Below are 25,764 nucleotides of genomic sequence, written 5' to 3' on the forward strand. Positions count from 1 at the left end.
GAACTTTCTAACTTCATCGGAACAGCATTGTTTGAAACCATAATGAAGTTTGCAACATTCTCACAAACTCTTGAGTCTTTATACTTTCTTTCAACAACTCCAACTTTATCTGTTATAAGACTCTTCAAAGCATCTGAGTTTAAAACTTTTGTTGTATCTATACTTTGAAGTTCATTGCAAACTATAAGTTTCATATTCTCAATTGAAGAGTTAAATTTACCACAGATGTTTTCTAAGTTTGTCATATTAGGGTTCGAATAACCTTCTAAAAGTTTGCATAAGATATCTGTAAAGAATGTGTTCTTACAAGTTCCTTGTTTTCCAATTATAATGAGAGCAGTTTCATTTTTAGCACTTGGATGTTGTAAGATGTTTGCAAACCAACATAAGATATACTCATAAACCTTTTCGTTTCCATTGCATATAATTTCTTTGACATGGTCTAACCAAGCTTCTATAATATTTTCTTTCCATTCTACTTGTTCATATTTATATCCAGTGAAGATAGAATAGAAGTTTGGAGATGGTGTATAGAACTTTATACCTCGAACTGAAAAATCTTCTAACTTTGACAATAAGATATCCCAAGCATCTAACATCTTCATACCAACTTGTACGACTTTTATTTTCTTAAGTTTCTGTCTACATTCTTGTTCTGAAACTATTGTCGCTTTAGGTTTGTTAAAGACTACATCCCATTCTTTCATAACATAACATTCTGGGGCAGAGTCGACATAAATGACTAAACGTTTCAAATTCTCGACTGCTTTGTTATAGTCTCGAAATGGACACATATTTCTGAATGCTTGGAAGTCATAAAAATCTGAAACATCTATTCTGTACATTTTTATAAGAATAAAAAAAATATTATTTTTTTATTCTTGACTTTGTTGTTCCATTTGTTGCATTTGTTGTTCTTGAGCTATTTGTTGTTGAAGTTGTTCTTGTAATACAATACTTTCACCAGTTGCATCTTCCAATTCGAAACTTTCTGCCGTCATTGACAAATACATAGGACATAAAAGTTTTACAGGAACAAAGTTTGCGTCAACTAATGTCAACGTTATACTTGCCAAAGTGTTTGAGTTCACTAAGGTTGAAAATTCTGCATTCGAATGAACAATAGGCAAACCAGCAGAGAAAGTATTGTTTATACGCATAAGTATCTTTTGGTCATAATAGTTTCTGTCGACATTCGAATAACACTTTGAACCTAAGTTTGAAACAATATATAAGATTGGTGTGCTTAATGTCAATGGAATAGACATTCCTTGTATGACACCTTTTCCTGTTATAGGAAACTGTTGGTAGTAAAAACCAGAAATAAGTTTTGTATTATAGCTCATATTGTTTATAGTAAACTCAGTCGGACATCCAAACATAATGAAACCTGCTCTAGTTGCAGCACATGTTACACCCGTACTTAAAGTATTAAATAAGTCAACAAAACCTGTTGGTGGTATATCTGAGTAAGTATCTTCAAAGGAGTATTTTTTACCATTCACAACAATAAAGTCTTCTGGTGTCAAAAGAGCAAAACAGGCTTTAGTCGTCATTGTGTTTAAAGTTAGTTTACAATATCGTCCTTGAGGACTTTGTAAGTTTGTTGTTATAGAATTATATGACTCGGGGTTTTTAGTCGTAATAGTATAAACCATTATGTCTTCTGCCATTTACTTAGCAAATAAATTTTAATGAAATGTTGTGGTCGTCAAATATTTTTAGTTAGTATACAAGTCTTGGTTATGGTGGCACTGCGTTCCACCTTACCCAATACTTGTGAATTTGACACTTTACAAAACCACTAACGCATATTTTACAATACAAACGACAACACTAATTTAACCTTAAATATTTACAAAGCCGCCAACCACTTCACCTCACTAACGAACTCACTAATGTAAAAAATAAACGTTCTCACTAACGACTTCACTAATGTTCTCATAAATTTTCCTCAATATCTTCATCATCAGTGTTAACCCTATTGTAGTCATACTTGAAGCCATAAACTTTCTCTAACTTCTTAACGTACAATTTACATAACTTACCTTCGTCATCGTATGGTTTAATGATATAACTATTTCTATCTTTATACACAGTCAATGAAAAGTCAACTGGTCTCGGATGTATTTGAAAGAACATGTTATGCTCAGGAAGGAAGAATAAATGTTTAAATGTATGTTTGTTATACTGTGGAATTCGAATGAGTTGCTTTTGTTCTGTCATTTACATAAAAATAAAAATTTTCAGTAAAAATAAAACTAACGTTAAAAATTTCTCATAACATAAACGTTCTCATTGCTTTATAACTCTCTTCCTTGGTTTCTTTTTAGTTGCTTTCTTCACGTCTGTCTCCAACTTGACTGTCTTTCTTCTTCGTCCATAATGATACCAATTACTTCCACCAGTCAATGGGTCAAATGGTCGTTCATAAGGGTTTCCATACATTCCATAAGGTCCGTATGGATAAACCGCTGGTGGAGAAGAGTTCCATCGACTCTATTTAAATGCATTGTTTCACCATTCATCTGGTCATTAAAGTCTTTTGCGTGTTTTGCAAACTCATCGTCCTTTCCTAAAGCATTTTCTGACTCAGTCGCAACCAAATTGGATGCTTTATTTATGAGCCCTATTTTATTTAATCTTAACTTCTTTGCAACCCAGCCTCCAATCTTTCCTTTATTTGCATCTAATGTCTTTGAAACCCTTCCTCCACTCATTTTATTTACTGCGTCATAAGCTCCAAGTGCTTTTGCTCCAAATGCTAATGCTTTTGTTCCCATTGCGCCTAAAGCTGCCCAAGCTACCATTTACCCCATATTAAAATCATCTCTTTTCAATATTATCTCATAAAAGTTCTCGTTACTGGAGAAAGTCAATGAAACATAAACATTCCCACGTGCTTCGCCCTCACCGCTTTGCGGTCTATCTAACTTCTTTCTTATCTCATCTATTCTCAATAAAATATCTGAACAATTGCTAACATCTTCTACAACAGTTATTTCATCATGAATGACTTTCAAGAACAAACTCATTTAATATGCTATTAAAATCATCTCAATAATGAGTCCATCCTTTCCATCTTTAGGTAGCACAACATCTTTCATTGAAGAAGGTTCGACAAGTCTTATGTTAAACTTACTGACAAGTTTGTTATACTATAATGCTTCGGTGGCGAATACATGTAGTTTGAAAGACATAATATAGATTCTTCAGCAAATTCACTTATACTGGATTTTATAACAATGTTCTCACGAGACCAAACGCCACCAATTGACAATCTTGTAAGCAATCCTGCTGAGCCTTCAACTGTAAACGTCGATGGTAACATTCCACGAAGGTCATCTATTGACATCTTTGAGTCACTGAATTTAAATATTTTCTTAAAGCAATCGTCATTATCTAACCATGCAATAGCTTTGAAGTTTTCATTCGAATATACATCTGCTTCATTAAATGTAAAACCTGACTTCTTTGCAGAGACGATTTTAAATCTATGCATTTGTTTCAAAATTATATGCTATGGTAACTTCTGAAGGTAATGGGTGTCCTTCTGCTATAAGTTGTTCTTTCAATACCGTTTGAAGCTTTGTGTTAAAAACTTTCATGTCATCTCCTGTATCTAAGTTCACATACACAGCAACAGGGAAACTATCTTGCTTCTTTGTTTCATCATTATATCTCAAAACATTAAAGTTCTTCAATAATATTGTCCTTCCTGCTGGAATACTTCTAACTTGTCTTATTTCAATAGCTTTCTCACCTCCTACATACTCTACCCAGTGTCTTGGATATTCATAAGTATACTGACTTTCTTGAATTTTGGTTGGTTTCATCATAACGTGTTCATAGTATATCTTTATACTCTTGTCAGTTAGACTCGGTGCTATGTTCTGAATATTTCTGACTTGCATTTTTAATGGAGATAAAATGAAGCATTTAATACATGACGTAGATGAAGACATGAATGAAACTACAGACAAACTTAACTCTTCTCTTATTCTTCCTTTCAGCAAAGATTATGAATTCTGTTCAAATGGTGTTATTTCTATTGTGGAAAGATGGGTTCAGGTAAGACATTTAACCTCATTCGTCATATACTCATAACAGAGCGTTTAGGAAACGACTCTTACTATGACCAAATCATTATATCAGCAACTTCAGACTCTATGGATTCAACAGCGAAAACATTCATGAGTAAAGTTCAAGCATCTGTCGTTAAAGTTCCAGATAGCGAACTCATTGAATTTCTTCAACGTTACATTCGACGTAAGAGAAAATATTATGCTATTGTAGAGTTCATACAGTCAGGAATGCAAAAGACTTCAGAAGAGATGGAAAGAATTATTGACAAACACCACTTACGTCAGTACTCAGGAGTTTACGATATGAAACGACTGACAAACTACATTCTATCAAAACTTTCAAAATACCCCTTCAAAAAGTATCCTTCAAACACTCTGCTCGTTTGTGACGACTTCGCCGGAAAAGGTTTAGTGTCAAAGCCTGACTCACCATTAGCTAACATCATAACTAAAGTCAGACATTACCATTTAACTGTAGCAATACTTATGCAAACATGGCGTTTCCTTGCTTTAAACATAAAACGTCTCATAACTGACTTCGTTATCTTTCAAGGTTTCTCACGCTATGATATTGAACTCATTTGGAAACAGTCAGGTATAACATTACCTTTTGAAGAAATTTGGGAAGCATATAAGTCTCTCATCTCTCCTCGTTCATACCTTGAGATTCATATCATGACTAATACCATTAAAGTCAAAAATATTCCATGGGAACGACCAACATTGTTTTAAATCTTATGCTTTAATTGACTGATGGTAAACAAATTCCATGCATCTCTGTCGCCATTTCTGTTAATATTTTTGCTGTCATTCATATCATCCACTTCCCCATCCGTTAGCTTTTGAGGATATGCGTTAGAATAGCTGTTCTTAAATGAAGGCTTTTCACCTTTGAGAGCATAAACTCTATAACTTTCTGCATACTTTATGTTTGAACCTCCTGAGCCATCATTGACATAAATTTTTATAGGCTTCCACCCTTTGTTCATGTTCCTGCTTCTTCCCTTAGCTCTTTTGTTCAGTAGTTCTACATCTTTATACACAGCTCCTGTCTCAGTGAATTCAACAATATTTTCATTCGTTAGCTTTACATTCAAACCCTTGTCGAGTATATTGTTCATTTCATACATATAAAAGGTTTTTATTCTATATGAAATGAGAAGCAAATCCATCTTAGCTGGTGCCGTTAATGTTCCAATTGAACCAACATCAAATGTTGACTCACGAACGACAAACAATATTGTCATAAAGAACTATAGTTCGGAGTGTTTGAAAGAAAAAGAACCAGATCTTAAGTCGGTGAATTTAAACACAGCTTCAAACGCTAACGCTACATCAGATGTTAAGTTAGAGTATCCACCACTGGACCAAGTTCTTTCAAGAGAAGCCAACGACAACCCTTACACAAATGTTCAAACAAATCCTTCAGATAACGTAGACCATTACCTTCTTCAGTTATATCAAACAATTTTACTCAAAGACGATAAGAAGCTTTTGACAAATCTTATAAGTAAGAACCAAATAATTCTAACAAAGGAGGACCTTGAAAATATTATATCACGAATAACAGGAAAGCAATGTGTCATTGACTATCTCGACCCTGAAATCGAATGCTGTGGTCAAACTCCAATATTCATGAAAATAGGTAACATCCGCATCATTGAAACACCAGGTACTCCAGGAGTTGAGTTTAAGTATAATTATTCGAACGAGTATACAAAACTATCTACTTACTATAATTTGTTTGAAATATGTTTTAGTAAATTAAAGCAGTCAGTAGTAAATTCAAGTTAGCAATTTGTAATATCTATCCAAAACTTCTTCAACAGTATCGAACTCATCTTCATAATGCAAACCTAATCTTATTGACTTGGTGCAGTTTTCACTAACACAATATTTTTCTGTTCTCTTGACTGACATAACTAACTCATTTGTTTCATCAAACAGCAACAACCAAAGTTCATGCCCTAATACATAACATTCATACTTTATATTTTTAGCTCTGAGTTCTCTTGTAAGCTGTTGCATTTAATATTTTCTAAAAAGTCAACTTCAACAGTCATTCGCACTGGTGCCTTCAGTTCTACGGCTCGCCTTGAAAGTCAACTAGTCTGAATTGCATATCTTTCAAATTGTGAGGGCTAATGCGAACCCATTTACCTAAATGAGTTACTATGACAGGAACGTTTGGAATGAACATTGAATTTACTTCATAACAGAAAGACTTATATTCTACTGAACCTTTACTATTAACTCCTGAAATACCTGTGACATTAGCTATTTTTGACTCAACGTACAAACAATTACCATAACATACGTATGGAACAGATTTCATCTCAATCGTTTTGTCAACACTTTTCAAAGGAAATGTCATATGGTATGCTCCCAGAAGCAATTGAACTCTATGACTCATTCGTGTTAACTTAAACTCCTTCGCATAACTGAACTTCAAAACTCCTGCAATAAGTTTAACATTCATTAAGTTTTCTTCGTTATCCTTGTTTATTGTAGTATTTATGAGAGCATTTAACACTCCAGCTAATGTTTCCATCTTATATTCTACATTATTGTGAAATCTTATTTCATGCTTCTTTCCATCTATTTCAAGCTCCATGAAATCTGTTTCGTCAGTTATAACGAATGAAGCAATAGTATTAAAGTCAACAACTCTGAAAGCAAGCGCTTCATTCTGAAGACCTAAGTTTGTTTGTAGCTTTACTGTCCCGTATTCGTTTGGGTCTGTACTTTGCAAATAGAACAACATTTTATTCTCATTAAAATATGACTATTGCTGCATATGCGTATGAAACAAATGAAGCAAGAAGAGCACATGAACTAGTAAACGAAAACTCAACTTTAACCATTGAAGGCAATGATTTAGTCATTGACGATGGAAAAACTAAAAAAGTCATTGATTTCGATACTTTTAACACTTATGACCCATTCATTACAACAAGCAAGGTTCCCATCATAAATGATGGAACGGTGCAATATATAAATTCAACAGTAGATGCCTCATTAGTGAAAGTACTGAATGTTCTCATTGAATTGTTAAAGAGCTTTCGATTTGACGACAACATTAAATGCCTAAAGAATTTAGTCATGAATGAGAAACAAATTCTCGGCGTTGCTGGTAGCAGTAATGATGTACACCTTATGACATTAGAATATTATAACGAACATAAAGATGAACTGAAAGGAGAGAAGGGTGACACCGGACCACAAGGACCACAAGGAATACAAGGAATACAAGGACCTCAAGGCGAAAACGGTTTGGATGGAAAGGATGGAAAGGATGGAAAAACTGCTAAATCATGGATATGGGACCTTATAAATACTGGTTTAACAGCTGCTTCATATGGAGTTCTTCAATACCAAATCGGAAAGATATGGGCAGTACTTGGTGAAGAAGTTTAGATGACGTTAAAAATGCTTTGAACTTCATTTCAAATGGTTCGGATACTATTAAAACTTTATCTGGTTGGATGCAAGAAACAAGGAGTCAAATAGATACTGTAAGACGTATAGCAAACAATGCACGTACGGGATTGGATACTTTACGAGAAGCACAAAATACACTAAAGGAAGCAAATGATATTCTTGGCTCAGTATCAGACATGCATGAAGATTGGCTTAAAGGTATTGACAAATCTTTAAAAAATCACAGTCAGTCTATTGCTGACTACAAGAAAAGTATAGATTTTTTACATAGTGCTATGGACGTACATGATGGAAGCATAAGGAACTTACTTAATGCTAACAATAACTTACCAGGAACTATTAAAGCATTTATAAAGTCCTTTGTAAAACCCGGTGCTCTAACATTTAGGTCTTTGAGAGCAAGAGCATTGAAGTCAAGAGATGCAGAAACTCCAACAGAAACTCAGAAGAACCACCAAAACCAACAACTAATGAAATATTGTTCGAATATTTTCCAAGGTACTCTGTTCTCATTGCATACATTCAAGAAATACTTAAGAAAGCAGACTTGACTTTAGGAGATGATGAAAGTTCTGTATATCTTTCGTTCCAGTTTCAAATAGCAGAACTTTTGAGACAGATATGCTTAATGTATGACAACATCTCTGATTTCACAAGATATGATGACGACCATGACCCCGAACACGGTGAAGAAGAAGTTTTACAAACATCCATTAAGACAGGAAAGGTTTTAACTCAAAGTCTCATTATTGACACCAAAGATGGCGAAGTGGACGTTCTTCAAGAGCTGAAGAAAAATACTTCTTCGGGAGGTGGTGGTAGGCATGAACTTGAAATAAATGAGATAGAAGAGAAATTAGCCGAAAAAGCAGATAAAGAACATAAACACAATATCTCCGATATAAATGAACTTCAAGCTACATTAAATAGTAAAGCGGACAAAAATGAACTTGACGCAATGAACAAAGTTTTGAAATCTCATAAACACAATATCTCCGATATAAATGAACTTCAAGCTACATTAAATAGTAAAGCGGACAAGAACCATGTTCATTATATAAGTTCAGATGAACAGATTATAACGGACTATCATGGATATTTAACACAGGATGAAGAAGTGAAGACGAAAAATGTTAATGAAAGAAGATATAAATTCATTCGTGCTAAAGGTTATGACATACACTGTACTGTACAGTATGACACAGGTATAGCACCACAAACATTTGGTTATAACGCTGAAATTTATGCTTCATACTTCTTTGTTAACGGTGTATTAGTTGAACCAAGATTTATGTTAAGAGTTAAGGCAAAAATAACTTTTGAAGATGCTATTAAAAGTAAAGCTGACAAAAATGAACTTGACGCAACGAACAAAGTTTTGAAATCTCATAAACACAATATCTCCGATATAAATGAACTTCAAACTTCTTTAGACAGTAAAGCAGACAAAAACCATACACATGAATCCTTCACTACTGTTAGAGCTGATGACATAATACTGAACTTTGACCTTGGTTCAAGTGCACCTTTAGAGAATCCAAGTACAAGCGTAAAAGATACACTAAACAATTTAGATAACAGTTGCAGGAATATTGAAGGTCATGCCAGAAACTTTGAAGCACATGAACTACCAGCAATGTTAGATAAGAAAGCAGACAAAACTTATGTGGATGCAGAACTAACAAAGAAATTTTCGAAACCAGATACAATGACATTTACAACAGAAATTATAAATGGTGAACCAGCAACTCCATTTGAATTTGTTAGAGGTCTTCAACCAGATACTTTTGAATTTTTCTTGGATAATTCTATTGAACTAACATTACATTATAAAAGTGGAACAAATGCAACATTTCATCCGGGAGATACATTCCAAATGGTATTTAATGACATAAGTTCTTTAGAATATGTTTATAGAGTTATGAGCATATATGATTTAATATATCCTATAGGAGCTGTTTATACGTCTATGAATCCAATAAATCCAAACACTTTATTTGGTGGTAGATGGTATGAAATAGTTGACAGTTTTCCATTCTACACTAATACGCAGTCAATGAAGATGGGAGGTTCAAAGAAAATAGGTATTGAAAACCTTCCTTCACATATGCATAGGTTCAGTGGAAGAACATCTGTGGAAGGAAACCATTCACATTCAATAACAAAAAGAGGTTATATAAATCTTGCAGCGGGTTCGAATAGACAGGGAATGAACAGATATGATATCTCAGATGACCCCAAAGATGTTAGCACAGGTATTTTCTGTGGAACTGCAGGAAATCATACACATGTTGTAGCTGGTATTACAGACCCAGCAGGTAATGGAAAAGATTATATGCCTCCTTATATAACAATGCACGCTTGGATACGAGTTGGTTAAACTCTTTAACTTTACATAAATGAGCTTGAAAGAAGTATTCGAACAACATCCATGGAGGTCATTTAAGAAGTTCAATGAAGCTGCAAAGAGTTGGGGATTTACTAACAGAGCTGAAGTGAAAAGGTTCTTTGACAAAAATGTTGTACATCAAACAAAAATAAACCCTTACGACTACTTTTTACCAATTTACTCCAACACTCCTGACGCATACCAATTTGACACTCTCATTCAAAGCAGAAAAGGAGGACATAAACCATTCCTCATCTTCATAAATGTTAACACTCGTAAAGCATATGCATATCCAATGAACAAAGGAACTCGTGAAGTGTTAAGAGTTTTACAAAAGTTTGTAGCAGAACATAACCCAAGTACTTTAACATCAGACCAAGACAGTGCATACCTCAGCAACGAAATCACAGAATTTCTCATTAAGCATAACATAACTCACTACACTACTGAAGACCATAACCATAACATACTCGGCATCATAAACCGCTTCATAAGAACGCTCAGAGATTTAAACAAGAGCGAGACTTTACCGAAGAAACAATGAAACATTTTCTCGAAGTATATAATTCCTCAACAAATTCTACAACAGGACATACACCAAATTCAATGACACAACAACAAGAAGAAAAGTATATACAAAAGAAACGAAGCCAAACACAAAATATCAGAAATTCAACACAATTTACCATCATTCCTGGTACAAAAGTTCGTGTAGTTCTTGACGACAAAGAAACGTTTAAGGTTAAGTCGAAATTATTATATCGTAGACTCTACGCAAGGTAATGGATATCTTATAAAAGCTGCTGACGACTCTATTGCGTTTTATCCTCGTCATAAATTAGTCGAAAGTAGTAATGGCAAACTTGCTGAAACCATTGACGAAGCAAAGCGAGGAGTGGTTATTGAAATACTTGACTATAACATAAACGATGACACTTATAAAGTAAGATATGAAGGAGGCGTTGAAGATGTTATACCATCTAAGAACTTGAGAGAGTCGAAGCCAACACATCTGGGACCATTAGAGCGGGAGTACTGGAAAGACAAAAATATGCCAGAAAGAATAAGAAAATTCTTCTAAACTTTTTCATTAGATGTAAATCAGACAAAGCATTTACCAGAAAGAATAAGAAAATTCTTCTAAACTTTTTCGTTGGATGTAAATCAGACAAAAATATATTTTAGGTGAAGAGGTGAGATTTCACCTGTTTTCTCACCCTCACCGCTTAGCGGCTCAGACCCTTTGGGTCTCGTGAATTTTCATGAATTTCCTTAAGATAGAAAAAATAAAGTTAGTTTTATTTTTATTTATTTTTATATCTTGTATGTAAAGATATGATTTCAACAATAGGTTCTACAACAACAATTCAAACAACTACAGCACCAAACTCTTTAGTCATGAATCCTACATCTATGTTAGTAGAGATGAAAAGCTTCATTCCTTCTTCATATACTTTTGAGACAGAAATACAAAGAATTAAGCAAGAACTTTTAACAAGTAATTTAGACTGTAGTGCGAAAGATGAAACAAATGAAACAGTATCTTTATGACATGCAGGACATTATTGACCATTTACCCAAATTGCCTGAAATCCAACAACAAAAGCTCATATTCATGAATTCGATGAAATAGAAGTGAAACCAACTGACTCAGTAGAAATAAAGAAGTTCATACGTAAAGTAAACTATGAGTTTCTAGGATAATCATTGCAACCATAAAGTTATGGACAAAGATTGCGACATGGTATATAAGAACATCTCTGACATATATAAATCTGGGGAGTTTAAGACATACGACAACTTTGTTTCATTAGTTGCTGAATGTGTATGGCAGATAAGAGATAAAGATAAAAGATCTAAAATATGGAATGGACAAATTAAAACCAACAACTTTTGAGTTAAAGAAAACCATTGACGCCTTAGTTGTTCTAGCAGGTCAAATTTCAATGTATAACGCAAAAATGAATCCGCAAGGTTCAAAATGTAAAGCAGCAATGAGGAAATATAACTACTCCGTCAAGAGATAGAACGTATGAGAACGAAACTATGCTGACTTAAAGAAAGAAGTAGAGAAACCAGCAGAAGATAAAATGGACATGTTAGCATTTCTGAACAAAAAACTATCCAACAGCTGACGATTTCCTATTATCTGATGTCAAGAAGAAGTATAAAGAAACTTTCGGCATTGTTAAAACTTTTGACATACTGACAGAAGAAATAGAAGCTACGAAATTGTTTAGAATTTCAAATATACATCGTACAATTCATGTAAAACGCTTATAAAATAACTGGGGTGAAAAATTAGGTGAGAAAACAGGTGAAATCTCACCTCTTCACCTAAAATATATTTTTTATTGAATTCAGCAACAAAATTCTGAGTAAAATAATTTTTAGGGCATGTGTCAAACCGTTGAGTTTTCACAAAATTTAAAAAATAACGTTTACCATGTAAAACGCTTATAAAATAACTGGGGTGAAAAATTAGGTGAGAAAACTGGTGAAATCTCACCTCTTCACCTAAAATATATTTTTATTGAATTCAGCAACAAAAATCATGAATTTTCCTTAAGATAAAAAAATAACGCTAATTTTTTTCTAAGAAAAATTTTTATTTTGTATGTAAAGACAGTAATGACAAACATTGAGTTTGAAACAGTTAGAAAGATAGACAATGACACCAAAGTGGTTAGAATAGGTGATTTAAACGTAAGATACTCAAAGAAATACAACAAATATTCTTTGTCAGACATTATATCTCCATCTGAAAAGAAAACAAACCATTGGGTTAGAAATGCTTCAACTCAGAAAATTTTGACAAGAAATCCTGAGCTTATGATATCAGTAAGATTCTATGGAACTACAGCATATCTCATTGACAAAAGTCTTATACCAATAGTTTTGTTATGGATTGACCCAGTTGTTGGATATAACTTCATAACTTATGGTTCATTCGATACGGAACGTTGCAGTGAAGGCTTACTTTACATCGTTCAGAAACCGAAGGACTTCAATACAAAGAGATATAAGATAGGAAGAACATATAATATAACTCAAAGATATGACAGTACAGTCAATAGAGTCAAGGTTGTGTTCGTTAATGATATGAGAGCTGCAGAAACAGAACTACTTGAAAAGTTTGAGAAAATGTATGGTGCTCCCATGAAAGGTAAAGAAACGTTTGAAGTAGATGAGATAGATAAAGCTATAAAATTATTTGACGAAGTTGCTGAAAAATACATGTAAAGCGTTTATTTTTGGTCTTTTGTGAAAGTCAGAAAATAAAGTTAGTTTTATTTTTATTTATTTTTTTATTTTGTATGTAAAGACAGTAATGTCAACATTAGAGAACACAACAACTGCTATCGTTCATGAAGCCATAAATGAAGAATACGAATACATACAATATAACAAACAACTTCGCCTCATTCGTTCGGTCAAAGATGACATGTACCAAATGCAAAGTATAATGAATGCTCTTCGTTCTACAAAGCAAGCATATCATTGGTTTGAAAACCAACAGACAAAAGAACTTTTAGAAGAATTTCCTCATATGATTGCTTCCCTCGGAAAACCGAGAGAAGAGATTCCATTCGAAAATCGCAAGAATTTGGCACCTGGTTTGAAAGGTTATTATGTTCATAGACTTTTAGTAAATGCTGTAGCAATGTGAGCTTCACCTCGTTATGCTTGTTATATTTTCATGATGTTAGATGAACTATATAAAGCAGAACGTGGAGAGATGGAAAAGAAACTTCAAGCAAAAGATGAAGTCATTGAATCCAAAGACAAAAGCATACAGAAAAGAATAAAAGAATACCACGTTCAGTACCAAAAGGAAAGGAAAAGAGTTATAAGTATATGATATATAGCTGAAGAGTTGGAGAAAGAAGAAGATAAAGATATGGTTATGTTGCATTTAGTCAGAAGAAACAACAAGAGCTTTTATGACCTTGCTAAGATTTACAAATCTGACAGAAATTGGATCTATCGTGAAAACTTACCGATTTCAATGACACCGAATGAGCAAATAAAGGAAATTGTCAAAAGTACTCTTCCTCAAACACACTATGACATCAAAGGTTGCACAATACTTACATTCAAAGAAGACTTACCATTACTGAAGGAAAAAATAACAGAATATTTCGATAACTTCAAAGAGGAAGAATAAAAAAATCTAAGCTAATTTTATTTTTTTTTATAAAATTTTATCTCATATGAAAGAACATGAATTTAGAATATTCAGAACTCTTAACAGAAGAAGAGAACGAACAACATGTAAAAGATTATGCAAAATTTCTGAAGGTATATAAAGCATTTAAACAATATCTAAATGCTTCTAAAGATTATGCAAAATTTCTGAAGGTATATAAAGCTTATGAAAAAGCGTATGAAAAGTTTATAGATTGGGGAATTGTTGTAAAATATCGATATGAAGACTAACCAAAAATATATTTTTGCTTAAATAGCTTCAGGGTCAATTTCTTCAACCATTTCACTTCCTTCGTCAATGTCAATAGAAGCTTCTTCAACCTTTGGTAAGAATTTCTGTATAACATCTTTGTTCGTTATTGTCTTCAGAGATGAAGGATAATATTTCACATTTGTTTCACCCTTCTTATATTCTTTCTGTTCGGAAAGATTCATAGCAATACTGAAGAAGTCAATGTTAGAGTTCTTTATGACAGTATAATGAGTATCTTTGACATTCACGAAGAAACCCTTTTGTTTCAAAACTACTGCTAACTCTTGTGAAGTATAACGTTTGCGGTCAATGACAATAGCTAATGGTCTGACATACTGACCAAACTTAGATTCTTTCACAAACTTCTTGTTAAAGATAACATTAACGTTTGAAGCACCATTGAACTCATTCTTGATGGCAGTAGCGAGAGTATTGTATGAAAAGAACTTGCAATCTTGCATGTGTTTCATTAAAATAAAAATATTAAATTATTTTGAAAAATAACTTAAAAAAATCTAATCTAATTTTTTCAAAAAATATTTTTTTATTTCCTACTAAAGATGTATCGGAAGTTGTCTAAGTTAGAACACTCGGAAATAAAACAACTTCTTACAGAAGCTAACATAGATGTTGCAAAACATTACGCAACAAACAAAAAAGCACTCGCTGACTTCATTAAAGACTACAATGGTGCAATAAGTTATGATAGAATTCATGAGTTCATAAAGCCGCAACGCGGCGAGGACGAAGTCCATGCAAGAACTTTTCCTTTAAATGACGTTGCTATTGACTTATATCATAGACGTTCAATACCTCATGAAGTAAGAAGAGAAATGTTTGACATAACAAATGCAAACGTTGGTGAAACAAGAAGAAGAGACGACACACTGAAACAACAGAGAAGAGAGATGTTTAAAAGTGCTATAGAACAAGTTCGCAAAGCTAACGATGTCATTCGTTCCATTGACGACAAACCAAAAGAAGGTGAGAGATGGTTAAAGAAAGATGAAGAGAATAGGAAGAGAAATGTGAAGTCAGGCAATAGACTCATTGACTTTAACATCGAAGCTTTAGATGAACCAAACAGAGACTACTTACACAAACATTTCGGTAAGGTTTTCATGAGACTCTTAGAGAAAATTAAAATAAACTCACAACAGAGATGGATGGTATGTTATAAACTTGGTGGAAAGTATGAATGTTCTACGTTAAACCTCAATAATATTGGAACATTACTACATCAGCTCTTGAAGGAGAACTTTATATCAGAGATAGAAGCAAATGCTGCAGGTATTGTTGAAATGCACTATGACTTCTTCTTGACAAACATAAAGAATCTTACTGAAATAAAGATGTATGATTTAACAGAATATGAAGGCTTAACGATGTCAGATGTAAAGAAAGGCAAACCAAAAAAGAGACCATATAGAGATGAAAGCACACTGACAAATGACCAGAAAGCCATTTTGGAAGCTCTTAAGCAAACAGGAAACCCAGCACTTATAGAAAGCTTTTGGAAAGATAATGGTGAAAAGAAGTTTTATAAGAAGAGAAGCGGTCAGTTCTGGAAGTATCTTTGCACATTACCTATAAATCTTGAACGCTACCAAATCTTCAATGAACTGAACAAAAGAACTGCAACACTTATGACAGAAGACAATTGTTTCGTTTATGCTTGCATTCAGGCTGGAGTAAATGAAGAAACTATTGACCACATGAGAGAAGTCATTCGTGTTAGAGACTTTCCTCAAAGTAAAGTACAAGAAATTTCTGACGCAACAGGTATAGCATTTAATGTTACCATTGGTTACTTCAATGACTCAAGACATAATGAAATAAAGAGATACATACCAAAAGAATGTGAAACTGTTCGAACTATTGACTACTTCTTGTTGAAGACCACTACATGCTAAACGAAAGACTTCCAATGACAACATACTTCATTCGAAACTATAAAGAAATTCTTGAAAGTGTGGTGGAATGAACATTGAGAAACAGATGAAATTTATACAAAGAGAGAGAACAAATATGTAGTTCGTTATGATAGAACAACACCGTTATGGGATGTTATGAAAACATTGTGGGAGTGCAAATATTTCGAACCTATTTCTTATGGAGAACTTTTCACATATACGACTGACTTATATAAACAGAACCTTGCACCATTTAAAGATTTGACATATGCTCCAAAGTATTGTGTACAACTGAAGAAGAAAGCCGAGTCAAAAGAAGTAAATAAAAATAAGTGCAAGTTCATTCCTGAGCACGTTTTCTTTGCTGACTTTGAGTGTAGTACCGATGGCTTTCATAAAGCTTTTAACATCTGTTATGACAGTGAAGATGGTTCAGTGAGTGAAAGCATTTGGGGTCAGAACTGTGCAACAGAATTTTTGGAACGACTTCCTGACAAGAGTTTAATATATTTCCATAACCTCAGTTATGATATAAACTTCATCTTAAGACACATGACAGAAGTGAAAGGAACTCCCATCATTAAAGGTTCACGAACAATGCAAATAACTGGTTTATATAAAGGACGGGCAATTATTATAAAAGACTCTTACAGTGTTATAAATAAGAAGCTTAAACTATTTCCTGCTATGTTTAACTTACAAACAGGACCGAAAGAAGTATTTCCATATAACTACTACAGCAGTGTTTTGTTAGCAAATGACAACAGAACTGGTGTCATTTCTGAAGCATGTAAGTTTGTCAAGGATGCAGATACATTTATGAAGAACATAGATTCCATCAAAGGTTGCAGAATAGATGAGAACCACTTCGACTTAGAAAAATATAGCACGTTTTACTGCAAACAAGATGTAAGAATTTTAAGAGAAGGTTTTGTAAAGTTCCGCAATGACTTATTGAAAGAGTTTGATTTAAACGTTTATGACTACGTTAGTATTTGTTCTATTGCTAACAAATTGTTTGAGAACAGAGTATACTTCCCGAATGGAAATCTTTATGACCTCTCAAATAAACCAAGAGAATTTATTTCGAGATGCATTCAAGGTGGAAGATGTATGTTGTCAGATAACATTAAACAAAAGAGCAAAAAGAAACTCATTGCTGACTTCGACGCTGTTTCATTATATCCATCAGCTATAGCAAGACTTTATACTTTAGAAGGAATTCCAAAAGTATTGAAGGATGAGATGTTAAGCACAGAGTATCTCATGAGACATTTATTCGATGACGACCAAAAGGAACCCATTGGTGAAAAGTTTATGTCTGGCTTCTTTGTTCTCATTAAGATAACAGAGATTGGAATACATAGACACTTTCCTTTAATAGTTTGTGACCCTGAACTAAATCCAGAACTTAACGTTCCCAGAAGTTCAAACACTTGCTGTTTAATGTATGTTGACCATATAACATTACAAGACCTCATAAAATATCAAGGTGTCAAATGTGAAGTGTTGCAAGGATACTATTACGATGGAAACAGAGATTTAGAATAAGAGATGAAGTTAAGAAATTGTTTGAGTTAAGGTTAAAGTATAAGAAAGAAGAAAACCCATTACAAGAAATTATAAAACTCATTCTGAACAGCATTTATGGCAAAACCATTTTATCTCCTATTGAGTCAAAAATAACCATAGTAGATGACAAAGATGCTATAAGATATGCTATAAGAAATTACAACCATATAGTTAAGTTCGAAGGTTTGGATGGTTCAGATAAAACTATTTTCAAGCTAACGAAAAGCATTTGCAGACACTTTAACTTTTGCCCACTTGGTGTAAATATTCTATCAATGTCGAAGAGAATAATGAATGAAGTGTTTTGCACTGCTGAGGACATGGGTCTTCAAATATTTTACCAGGACTGCGATAGCATGCATATTTTCAATGAAGACATCCCACTGTTAGCTCAGGAATTTCAGAAGAGATACGGTAGAGAACTTATTGGTAAAACATTAGGTCAGTTCCATTCTGACTTTGCAGAAATCACAAAAGATAAACAAAGTTTAGCATACAAGTCAATATTTTGTGGAAAGAAGACTTACATAGACTTACTCACTAACGATTTAAATGAAGTTGCATTCCATGCACGTTGTAAAGGTGTAAAACAAGACGTTCTTGCTTTAACAGCTAATGAAATGTTTCCTGAAGCTATACAATGCTATTACAATGAAGATAAGAACATTCACATACCTGTTGGAACATATGACAAAGACTCTGAGTTCAGTTTAATGAAACTTTACAAAGCACTTCATGATGTCAAGAGATTGGATTTGACTTATGTAAGTCTTCTAGTCCTTGCTTTGCTGAAAAGTTTAACTTTTCTATTCAGACTAAGACTTCATTCATAAGAAAGCTTAAGTTCTGAGGTCATTTATTTTTGTCAGCAGTGAGACCATTCATGATAAAAATAAGTCGCTAGCGGCAAGGGCGAAGCCCATGTGATCATTTACAATACTGCGATGGTAGAGTTTAAGAGTTGTGCTTCAATGTAGAGACAGTCCTTATGGTCTGGAGGTAAGAACACTGGGCAGTTATGGTCATGAGTGGAGAACATGTCTATCCAAAACTCACGATTGAAGCCAGTTAATTTATAGTATTTAGGGTTAGGAAGTGGTGTAGTTCTTGTATGACCAATGAACTCATTTTCAACGCCTTTGGCTATATTAGAGAAAAGAATAGCTTGCTTTCTATCCCAAATGCCAGGTGTTACAATCTTTGAAAATTCATTTTTCCTCGGAAGCATTGCATCATAATTGAAAACATTCTTGAAATCATCACTTGGTTCAGAGATTTGAAATCTTATACGTAATGGATTTTCTTTCTCTTTAGCGACTTCATTGAATGGTGAATATATAACAAACTGACAGTCATGTGTTCCATCTTCATTTTCATTAAATTCATAATGAAAGTCTATAAGTTGTGGCTGACTACCTTCTTCTTTCAGTTGTGCAAGAAACTCACGTAAAGGCTGTAAAGTTTGTACTTCAATGTTAAACTTTTTCTCGAACATTTCATTAAATGAAATCATACATTGCAACAATGTTGTATCGTCTTTAAAGTATTTGTATATGTGAATGTTTTGGGCGCTTAAAGACTGTTCGTCATTTTCTATCTCGACTTGAAGTATAAAGTCAACTTTCCTAAATGCACGTTACTCTGTTCCCCTTTATTTTGACGTCAGGGTTTTCACTACTGAACGCAACAGATAAAGGTATTTGTCTATACATTTAGTTCCAATAAAAATAAACCATTTACTTTTTCTTCACTTCAGCTTCTTTAGCTTTTGCTTCAGCTTCTTCTCTAGCTTTTTTCGCCAGTAGTCTTGGGTTCTTTTGTCTTCCAGCAGCTAATGCAGCAAGTTGTTTTTCACTAAGTTTTCTCTTTGGTCTCTCTGGCTTTTGTTCTTGTTTTTGTTCCTTCAGTTCGGATAAAATTTGCTCGCGAATTTCTTTCTTCAATGCTTCAAAATCTATGACCCCTTGGGTCTTGTCTGTAGGGCTTGTCTGAGTCATTTGACTGCAGATAAAAAACAAAATTAAAACTTTAACCGATGTAAAATGAGCTTGTCAAAATCAGAGCGAGAGTCTATTATATTAAATGACGCAAGAGGAATACAACATCCTTTCTATTACGTAAGTCAGAGTAAAGATGGTAAAATATACGTAAGAAAAAGAAAGGTTCCATTAGCGAATGCAGAGAGCGACAACATTAAGGTGCATGGCACCGAGGGTGAAGCCCATATAAAACCTTCTATTCAAACTGAAAAGTCAATAGAACAAGAAGAAAAGAAGCCAGATGTTCTTTCAATAACGAACCAAGAGCTTATTGCAAAGTTCGTGAATTTCATTGAAAAGCAAACCGAGTCAAAGAACCCTGACCCACCAGTGAAAGAAGTTGAGACAAAAGAGAATGTACAGTTCATTGAAAATGTCAAGAAACAACTTCCACCACGAATTCCAAGAAGAAGAGTGAGAATAATGAAGTAAATAGATATTTTTATCTGAAGTAAATACATGCAGAACGAACAGCTAAACGAATTTACTCCAGCAGAGCATATTCATCAGATTCGCTCATATTTCGATATCATAGACAATGCAGTTCAAATTGGTGACACTAATAGAAAATATTCTGACGCAAAGATTCCATCACAACCTGGAACTGCTAAAGATAACACATGGGTAACATTCAATCTCTCACCTCCTGGTGAAAATATGTTGGACCTTTACAATACATTCATTACGTATAAAATGGAAGGTCAATTTATTGTAGATAAAGAAATTGGTTCAGGTTCCAATAAAACAAACCCACCAGGATTTTGGATTGGTTTCGATGACGCTTTCTATGCAGTTGCTGGATATCAAATCCTTGCAAATGGTCGTATCGTATATTCTCAAGACAACGCAAGAGAAGAAGCATATATAACTTCAAACTCACAAACTACCGAACAAATAAAGAAAGTAGATGTTTTCTCAAAGACTCGACATGAAGATGTATGGAGTCATTCGGGAACATGCAGAACAGGACAAATTGTTAGTGGTCCAATTACAGCAGGAAAATCATTTGATTTTAAGCTTCGTTTAAGAATTCCTGTTAGAAAGTTTTTACCATTAGAAGCTATTCGATTTATTCCTGCATTTGCTGGTAACATTCAGCTTAAAGTAAAGTTCAGTAGCGACGCCTTACAATGCACATCTATATCTGTAAATGATATCATTGCTTTCAATCCAACTCTTAAAGTTGCATTTGCTTCAGATTCAAATCCACCGACAAATAAATTTGTTCCATGGAATGAACCATTCACTATGATAACGAAGTCAGTAGAAGCTAGTGGAACAGTTACTATTACAACTGTAACCCAGCAACTATTTCGAACAAAGATGGATTTTAATGAATGTTTCATTCATCCAAAGTCATTCTCTTTAGACCCTAACATTTATACAGAACTTGTAGAACATTATACAAACGAGGCTTTATGTTTTCCTGTTAAAGTTATGGATTGGATTCCTATGGACGGTTCATTCTCAAAGAATACAGATAGTTCAAGTGCAACATTTACAGCAGCTTATACGCCTATTAATGTTAAAAGTATTTGGGCACTATTTAGAAAGAAAGACAACTATTATGTTAATTTTGAGAACCCTAAGTTTAAATATCTTCAGCTTTCCATGGGAGCTTATGGAAATATGCCTGCAGAACCTGAAAAATCATATGGACCTGTATTTTATGAAATGGTTGCGAACGCTTGCAATACAAACAATGATATGATAGGATTTAATGAAGATGTTATGAGGTCATTGGTGGATGATGGTAGTGTGGAACATAAATGGGATAGCTATGACAACACACATTTCTTATGTGGTTTTCCAACAGAAGTGGACTTTTGCTTCCAGCAAGGTCAAACATCTACTGCTCCAATAACATACAAATTGTCTGTTAAAGGACCTATTGAACTAGCAACTGAAAACGTACCAAAGCCACTTATTGGATTTATAAGGGATTGTTGCTTTGCAATACAAGTAAGACAGTCAGGCATACCAATAATAAGACTTGACGACTATAACTTAGCAACTGACGACAGTGAGGAATAAAGGATGAACGTTTATTTTTAAAGCTTATAAATGAGTTCTTCATCAAGCTCTCGTGAACCTTCACCATCTATGAAACAAACTTTACCAAACGATTATGGAGCACCTATTGAATATTTCTTACGAGCTGCACAATGGCAAAGAGCAGTCTCACCAAGGTTAGGTGTTCCACCAGCTCCTGTCAAAAATAGCATTTGGTCAAGTCCTTATATAAAATATGGTCTCCCATTAGGTTTGCTAGTTACAGCAGGAGCAGTAATGATGTTGAAAAGAAATAAAGCAAATGTTGTAAATAATACTGAAGTACATGAAGTTAAACAAACTCCGACACCATCGTCAAAACCAACGCCTTCACAAGCAAAACCTTCAATGACTCCTGAACCTATGGAAGTACAAACTCCTATTCAAAAGTCAACTCCTAAACCGACTCCAACATTTAAACCAGAACCTACTCATCAAATAAATCGTAAAACTCCTGCGTTTCCATACTGAAAAAAATAACGTTATTTTTATTTAATATTAAAATTTTTATTTGATTGAAATGACTACTAAAGTCACTGAAGCAATGAAACAAAAGTTTTTGGTAGAATACATTAAATCAGGAACTATTCCAGAAGGTTTTTACATTCATACTATGAAGGATGGTAGAGTTCAGTTTAGAAAGATAAAGCAACCATTAGATAAAGAAGGAATTTTGAGAAAGATTAAATTACATGAAGACAACATTGCTGAACTTAAGAAGAAGTTAGAAGAGTTGGAGAAATGAAGAGAGTTATAAAGCAATGAGAACGTTTATGTTATGAGAAATTTTTAACGTTAGTTTTATTTTTACTGAAAATTTTTATTTTTATGTAAATGACAGAACAAAAGCAACTCATTCGAATTCCACAGTATAACAAACATACATTTAAACATTTATTCTTCCTTCCTGAGCATAACATGTTCTTTCAAATACATCCGAGACCAGTTGACTTTTCATTGACTGTTTATAAAGATAGAAATAGTTATATCATTAAACCATACGATGACGAAGGTAAGTTATGTAAATTGTACGTTAAGAAGTTAGAGAAAGTTTATGGCTTCAAGTATGACTACAATAGGGTTAACACTGATGATGAAGATATTGAGGAAAATTTATGAGAACATTAGTGAAGTCGTTAGTGAGAACGTTTATTTTTTACATTAGTGAGTTCGTTAGTGAGGTGAAGTGGTTGGCGGCTTTGTAAATATTTAAGGTTAAATTAGTGTTGTCGTTTGTATTGTAAAATATGCGTTAGTGGTTTTGTAAAGTGTCAAATTCACAAGTATTGGGTAAGGTGGAACGCAGTGCCACCATAACCAAGACTTGTATACTAACTTTTTTATAACGTCTGGGAAACTATATTTTAAGTTCAACGTTTCACCTCCTTTCATAACGTATATCTTGTCAATGACATTATATGAAACACCACAGCAACTAATGTCGGGTTCTATTTCTTTGATGTTTATATCGTCTGCCTCTGTCAAAAGTTTCAATAGTTCTTTCAAAACTTCATGAGGTGCAATGACATATAAGTTCACTTTTACAGGGTTGTGTTCGACCAAGTTTAACATTATACCTAAAGCTTGACAAATCTTCTCCTGAGTTTGAAGTTTGTCTTTCAGTTGTTGGTAGTCGTTTCGAATATCTGCAACAGAACTTAAGTCTCTGTTAACTTCAGGATATGTTGGTTCTTTTACAGGAACAATTGTTATACCATCTTCGTCTTCGTATGGTTTCCCCATTTCAACATCTCTGTCTTTGACATTGACAATAACACTTTGACTGTTTGTTTGAGTTGGTGAATTTAACTTCACATCTGCCACCGCCATTAAACCTTTTGAAACACTTACGCTTCTATTTTTCGGAAATGACATTTTACTTAGAATAAAAATATGGACGCATTCGAGTATCTCTTCGAATTGAAGCAAAACAAAGTTTACACACACAAACAATACAAGTTCATTGACAGAATAGTTCTTTACACAAACAATGGAAAATGTTATAGAATAGCAGTCTTTGCTGAACCTAAATATTTTCATAAAGCAAAGAAAGTTGGTATAACTGAAATGGTGAAAGTTCTTGAAGCAGACAAAAATATAACTTCAAAACTTACAGATATTTCTAAAGGTAAGTTTATAATACAATATTATGTCAAAACAGGTGTCATAACCATTTACGATGGTGAGAAAAGTGTCAAAGAACAACTTACTGACCTGCTGCCAAAATCTGCTCGATGGAAGCTGTCGTTATGCCAATCTGAGGAGCCCCAGCAGGTTTCATCGAACGAATCTTCAAAAGAGCATCTTCCGTGAAAAGTGCTATTGGTTTTGTAAACTTCTTTGCTCTCAATTCATCTGGACCGTCTCTGTCACCAGTATATTGTATTTGTACAGTACCAACAGTTGAAATACCACCCATAAAGTCTTCTGAGTCAGCAAATGGAATGCCAAGCCAAAAGTTTGAACGGTCTCCATTTGTATATTGAGTTTTTTGACCTCCTGTATGAGTCCATACTTTCACATATGGCATAATAGAACTTTGCATTTCAGGGTTAATGGTTGTTGTGAAGTTGTTGTTAAAGTTCATAGCATCTAATGTCAAGTTGTATGACCTCATATCCTCAACTGTAGAATATTCTTCTCTTGGATAATATTTGCCATCTATGTTTATATGATATTTAATACCAGGGTTGTAGAAACAAGAATAGTCATTTATAGTTCGTCTGAACAGTACAAACATAGTATCTGCATGTTTCATTGCAGTTGTTAAGGCAATATCTGTTCTTGCACCTGGGTCAGCACTTTGGTTTCCAACTTCACCTGCAAAGTCTTTGACAGATATTTGGTGTATAGGGAACATAAGTGGAACTGCAATATATTTGGCAGCTAAAGCATTTGAAATATCTGGGTCCAACATATAGACTGCAAGTCTGCTTTCTATTCTCTTGCATTCAAATTTTTCGCATGTGAACTTAACTGGGTCCATACGTTTGCACCACCATTATCCTTCATATAGTAGTTTACTTCATTGTTGAAGTTTGAGAAACCAAAGTCTAAGTCAACTTTGTTTTTGCAAAAGGCAGCGAATGTTTCCTGAGCTGTTGCTTTGGCTTCAATAGTGAATGGGTCTTGTGTTGGTGCAATGACTAAGTTATTTTTGCTTGGAGTAAGTTCGATAGAAATTTTTCATGCCCAGTTTGGCAAGTATCTTAAAAACCTGAAGATGAGGAAAGATGACAAAGGAACTCTAAGTTTCAGTTTTACTTTAGTGGCAGCAGTTCCATCTGAACCAGAAAGGTTAACATAAACTCCTGGAACGTTAGGGTCAAGTCTTCTTATTTTCTCAATAGTTGCATACTGGTCTGTTTGTTCTCTAGCTTGTGGTTGTACTGAGTTTCTCAAAGCGAACCATTCATAGTTTGCCCATGTTACTGTTTGAACTAAGTCAGAGTTAGAATATATCTTATATCCCATAAAAACTTCTGGAGCATATTGGTATCCGACATAGAAAATTCCATTGCAACCTTTCTTGTCAGACAACTTGGCAGAAGGTTTTATTTCAATGTCTTGTTCCACGTATAAGAATGAGTTGTCAATAGAAATAATATGAAACCTGTCGCAAGCAATATCTACTGTTGTTGAAGAACCTTCTCCAAACTCACCTACGTTTCCATAAGAAACAGCAGTTGTATATTCGTAAGTTCCAGGAACTATTTCTGACCTTCTAATGGCATTGTCGCATTCGTTATACCATTCGGAAACATTTCCGTTCATGGCATCCAAAACTGTTGGCGTAATATTCTGAGCGGCG

The 25,764-nt window shown here is 34.0% G+C and overlaps 14 protein-coding genes and 5 pseudogenes across 19 annotated transcripts, besides 4 other annotated features; 12 read left to right on the plus strand and 7 right to left on the minus strand.

Annotated features, from left to right (window-relative positions):
* Window positions 1–24,873: part of a mobile genetic element that runs on past the window's edge.
* On the minus strand, window positions 97–707 carry TVAGG3_0184460 (virulence-associated protein E family; the record flags this gene model as incomplete). The annotated part of the gene is made up of 1 exon (XM_051225758.1): window positions 97–707. A coding segment is annotated over one exon (611 nt), but the record flags the coding sequence as incomplete, so codon positions are not given.
* Window positions 1,724–2,242: a terminal%2Cinverted (terminal inverted repeat of Maverick-1C transposon ID:TVAGG3_0184470).
* Window positions 1,724–23,290: a mobile genetic element.
* TVAGG3_0184480 lies at window positions 2,296–2,810 on the minus strand (annotated as a pseudogene). Its single transcript has one exon. A coding segment is annotated over exon 1 (515 nt).
* On the minus strand, window positions 3,039–3,965 carry TVAGG3_0184490 (annotated as a pseudogene). The gene has a single exon. A coding segment is annotated over exon 1 (927 nt).
* On the plus strand, window positions 5,241–5,853 carry TVAGG3_0184500 (uncharacterized protein; the record flags this gene model as incomplete). The annotated part of the gene is made up of 1 exon (XM_051225759.1): window positions 5,241–5,853. A coding segment is annotated over one exon (613 nt), but the record flags the coding sequence as incomplete, so codon positions are not given.
* On the minus strand, window positions 6,074–6,849 carry TVAGG3_0184510 (annotated as a pseudogene). The gene has a single exon. A coding segment is annotated over exon 1 (776 nt).
* TVAGG3_0184520 lies at window positions 6,867–7,680 on the plus strand (annotated as a pseudogene). Its single transcript has one exon. A coding segment is annotated over exon 1 (814 nt).
* Window positions 9,496–9,906, plus strand: TVAGG3_0184530 (ATP binding; the record flags this gene model as incomplete). The annotated part of the gene is made up of 1 exon (XM_051225760.1): window positions 9,496–9,906. The coding sequence occupies one exon, from the start codon at window positions 9,496–9,498 to the stop codon at window positions 9,904–9,906; it is 411 nt and encodes a 136-aa protein (XP_051110746.1).
* TVAGG3_0184540 (organellar and viral DNA polymerase type B) lies at window positions 12,547–13,158 on the plus strand (the record flags this gene model as incomplete). The annotated part of the gene is made up of 1 exon (XM_051225761.1): window positions 12,547–13,158. The coding sequence occupies one exon, from the start codon at window positions 12,547–12,549 to the stop codon at window positions 13,156–13,158; it is 612 nt and encodes a 203-aa protein (XP_051110747.1).
* On the plus strand, window positions 13,247–13,585 carry TVAGG3_0184550 (KilA, N-terminal/APSES-type HTH, DNA-binding family; the record flags this gene model as incomplete). The annotated part of the gene is made up of 1 exon (XM_051225762.1): window positions 13,247–13,585. One exon carries the CDS (start codon window positions 13,247–13,249, stop codon window positions 13,583–13,585), a length of 339 nt encoding a protein of 112 aa, XP_051110748.1.
* TVAGG3_0184560 (uncharacterized protein) lies at window positions 14,374–14,847 on the minus strand (the record flags this gene model as incomplete). Its single annotated transcript, XM_051225763.1, has 1 exon — window positions 14,374–14,847. The coding sequence occupies one exon, from the start codon at window positions 14,845–14,847 to the stop codon at window positions 14,374–14,376; it is 474 nt and encodes a 157-aa protein (XP_051110749.1).
* TVAGG3_0184570 (organellar and viral DNA polymerase type B) lies at window positions 14,938–15,857 on the plus strand (the record flags this gene model as incomplete). The annotated part of the gene is made up of 1 exon (XM_051225764.1): window positions 14,938–15,857. A coding segment is annotated over one exon (920 nt), but the record flags the coding sequence as incomplete, so codon positions are not given.
* TVAGG3_0184580 (organellar and viral DNA polymerase type B) lies at window positions 16,843–17,798 on the plus strand (the record flags this gene model as incomplete). Its single annotated transcript, XM_051225765.1, has 1 exon — window positions 16,843–17,798. A coding segment is annotated over one exon (956 nt), but the record flags the coding sequence as incomplete, so codon positions are not given.
* Window positions 18,138–18,695, plus strand: TVAGG3_0184590 (organellar and viral DNA polymerase type B; the record flags this gene model as incomplete). Its single annotated transcript, XM_001293015.1, has 1 exon — window positions 18,138–18,695. One exon carries the CDS (start codon window positions 18,138–18,140, stop codon window positions 18,693–18,695), a length of 558 nt encoding a protein of 185 aa, XP_001293016.1.
* Window positions 18,794–19,357, minus strand: TVAGG3_0184600 (uncharacterized protein; the record flags this gene model as incomplete). The annotated part of the gene is made up of 1 exon (XM_001293016.1): window positions 18,794–19,357. The coding sequence occupies one exon, from the start codon at window positions 19,355–19,357 to the stop codon at window positions 18,794–18,796; it is 564 nt and encodes a 187-aa protein (XP_001293017.1).
* On the plus strand, window positions 20,440–21,425 carry TVAGG3_0184610 (annotated as a pseudogene). The gene has a single exon. A coding segment is annotated over exon 1 (986 nt).
* On the plus strand, window positions 21,576–21,935 carry TVAGG3_0184620 (uncharacterized protein; the record flags this gene model as incomplete). The annotated part of the gene is made up of 1 exon (XM_051225766.1): window positions 21,576–21,935. The coding sequence occupies one exon, from the start codon at window positions 21,576–21,578 to the stop codon at window positions 21,933–21,935; it is 360 nt and encodes a 119-aa protein (XP_051110752.1).
* Window positions 21,966–22,424, plus strand: TVAGG3_0184630 (repellent protein 1 family; the record flags this gene model as incomplete). The annotated part of the gene is made up of 1 exon (XM_051225767.1): window positions 21,966–22,424. The coding sequence occupies one exon, from the start codon at window positions 21,966–21,968 to the stop codon at window positions 22,422–22,424; it is 459 nt and encodes a 152-aa protein (XP_051110753.1).
* On the plus strand, window positions 22,474–22,698 carry TVAGG3_0184640 (uncharacterized protein; the record flags this gene model as incomplete). Its single annotated transcript, XM_051225768.1, has 1 exon — window positions 22,474–22,698. The coding sequence occupies one exon, from the start codon at window positions 22,474–22,476 to the stop codon at window positions 22,696–22,698; it is 225 nt and encodes a 74-aa protein (XP_051110754.1).
* Window positions 22,772–23,168: a terminal%2Cinverted (terminal inverted repeat of Maverick-1C transposon ID:TVAGG3_0184470).
* TVAGG3_0184650 (protein of unknown function, DUF4106 family) lies at window positions 23,169–23,783 on the minus strand (the record flags this gene model as incomplete). The annotated part of the gene is made up of 1 exon (XM_051225769.1): window positions 23,169–23,783. One exon carries the CDS (start codon window positions 23,781–23,783, stop codon window positions 23,169–23,171), a length of 615 nt encoding a protein of 204 aa, XP_051110755.1.
* Window positions 24,874–25,764: the final 891 nt, after the last annotated feature.

This window comes from Trichomonas vaginalis, chromosome IV (genome assembly GCF_026262505.1).
Source record: "Trichomonas vaginalis G3 chromosome IV, whole genome shotgun sequence".
Classification (NCBI taxonomy): Eukaryota; Parabasalia; order Trichomonadida; family Trichomonadidae; genus Trichomonas; species Trichomonas vaginalis.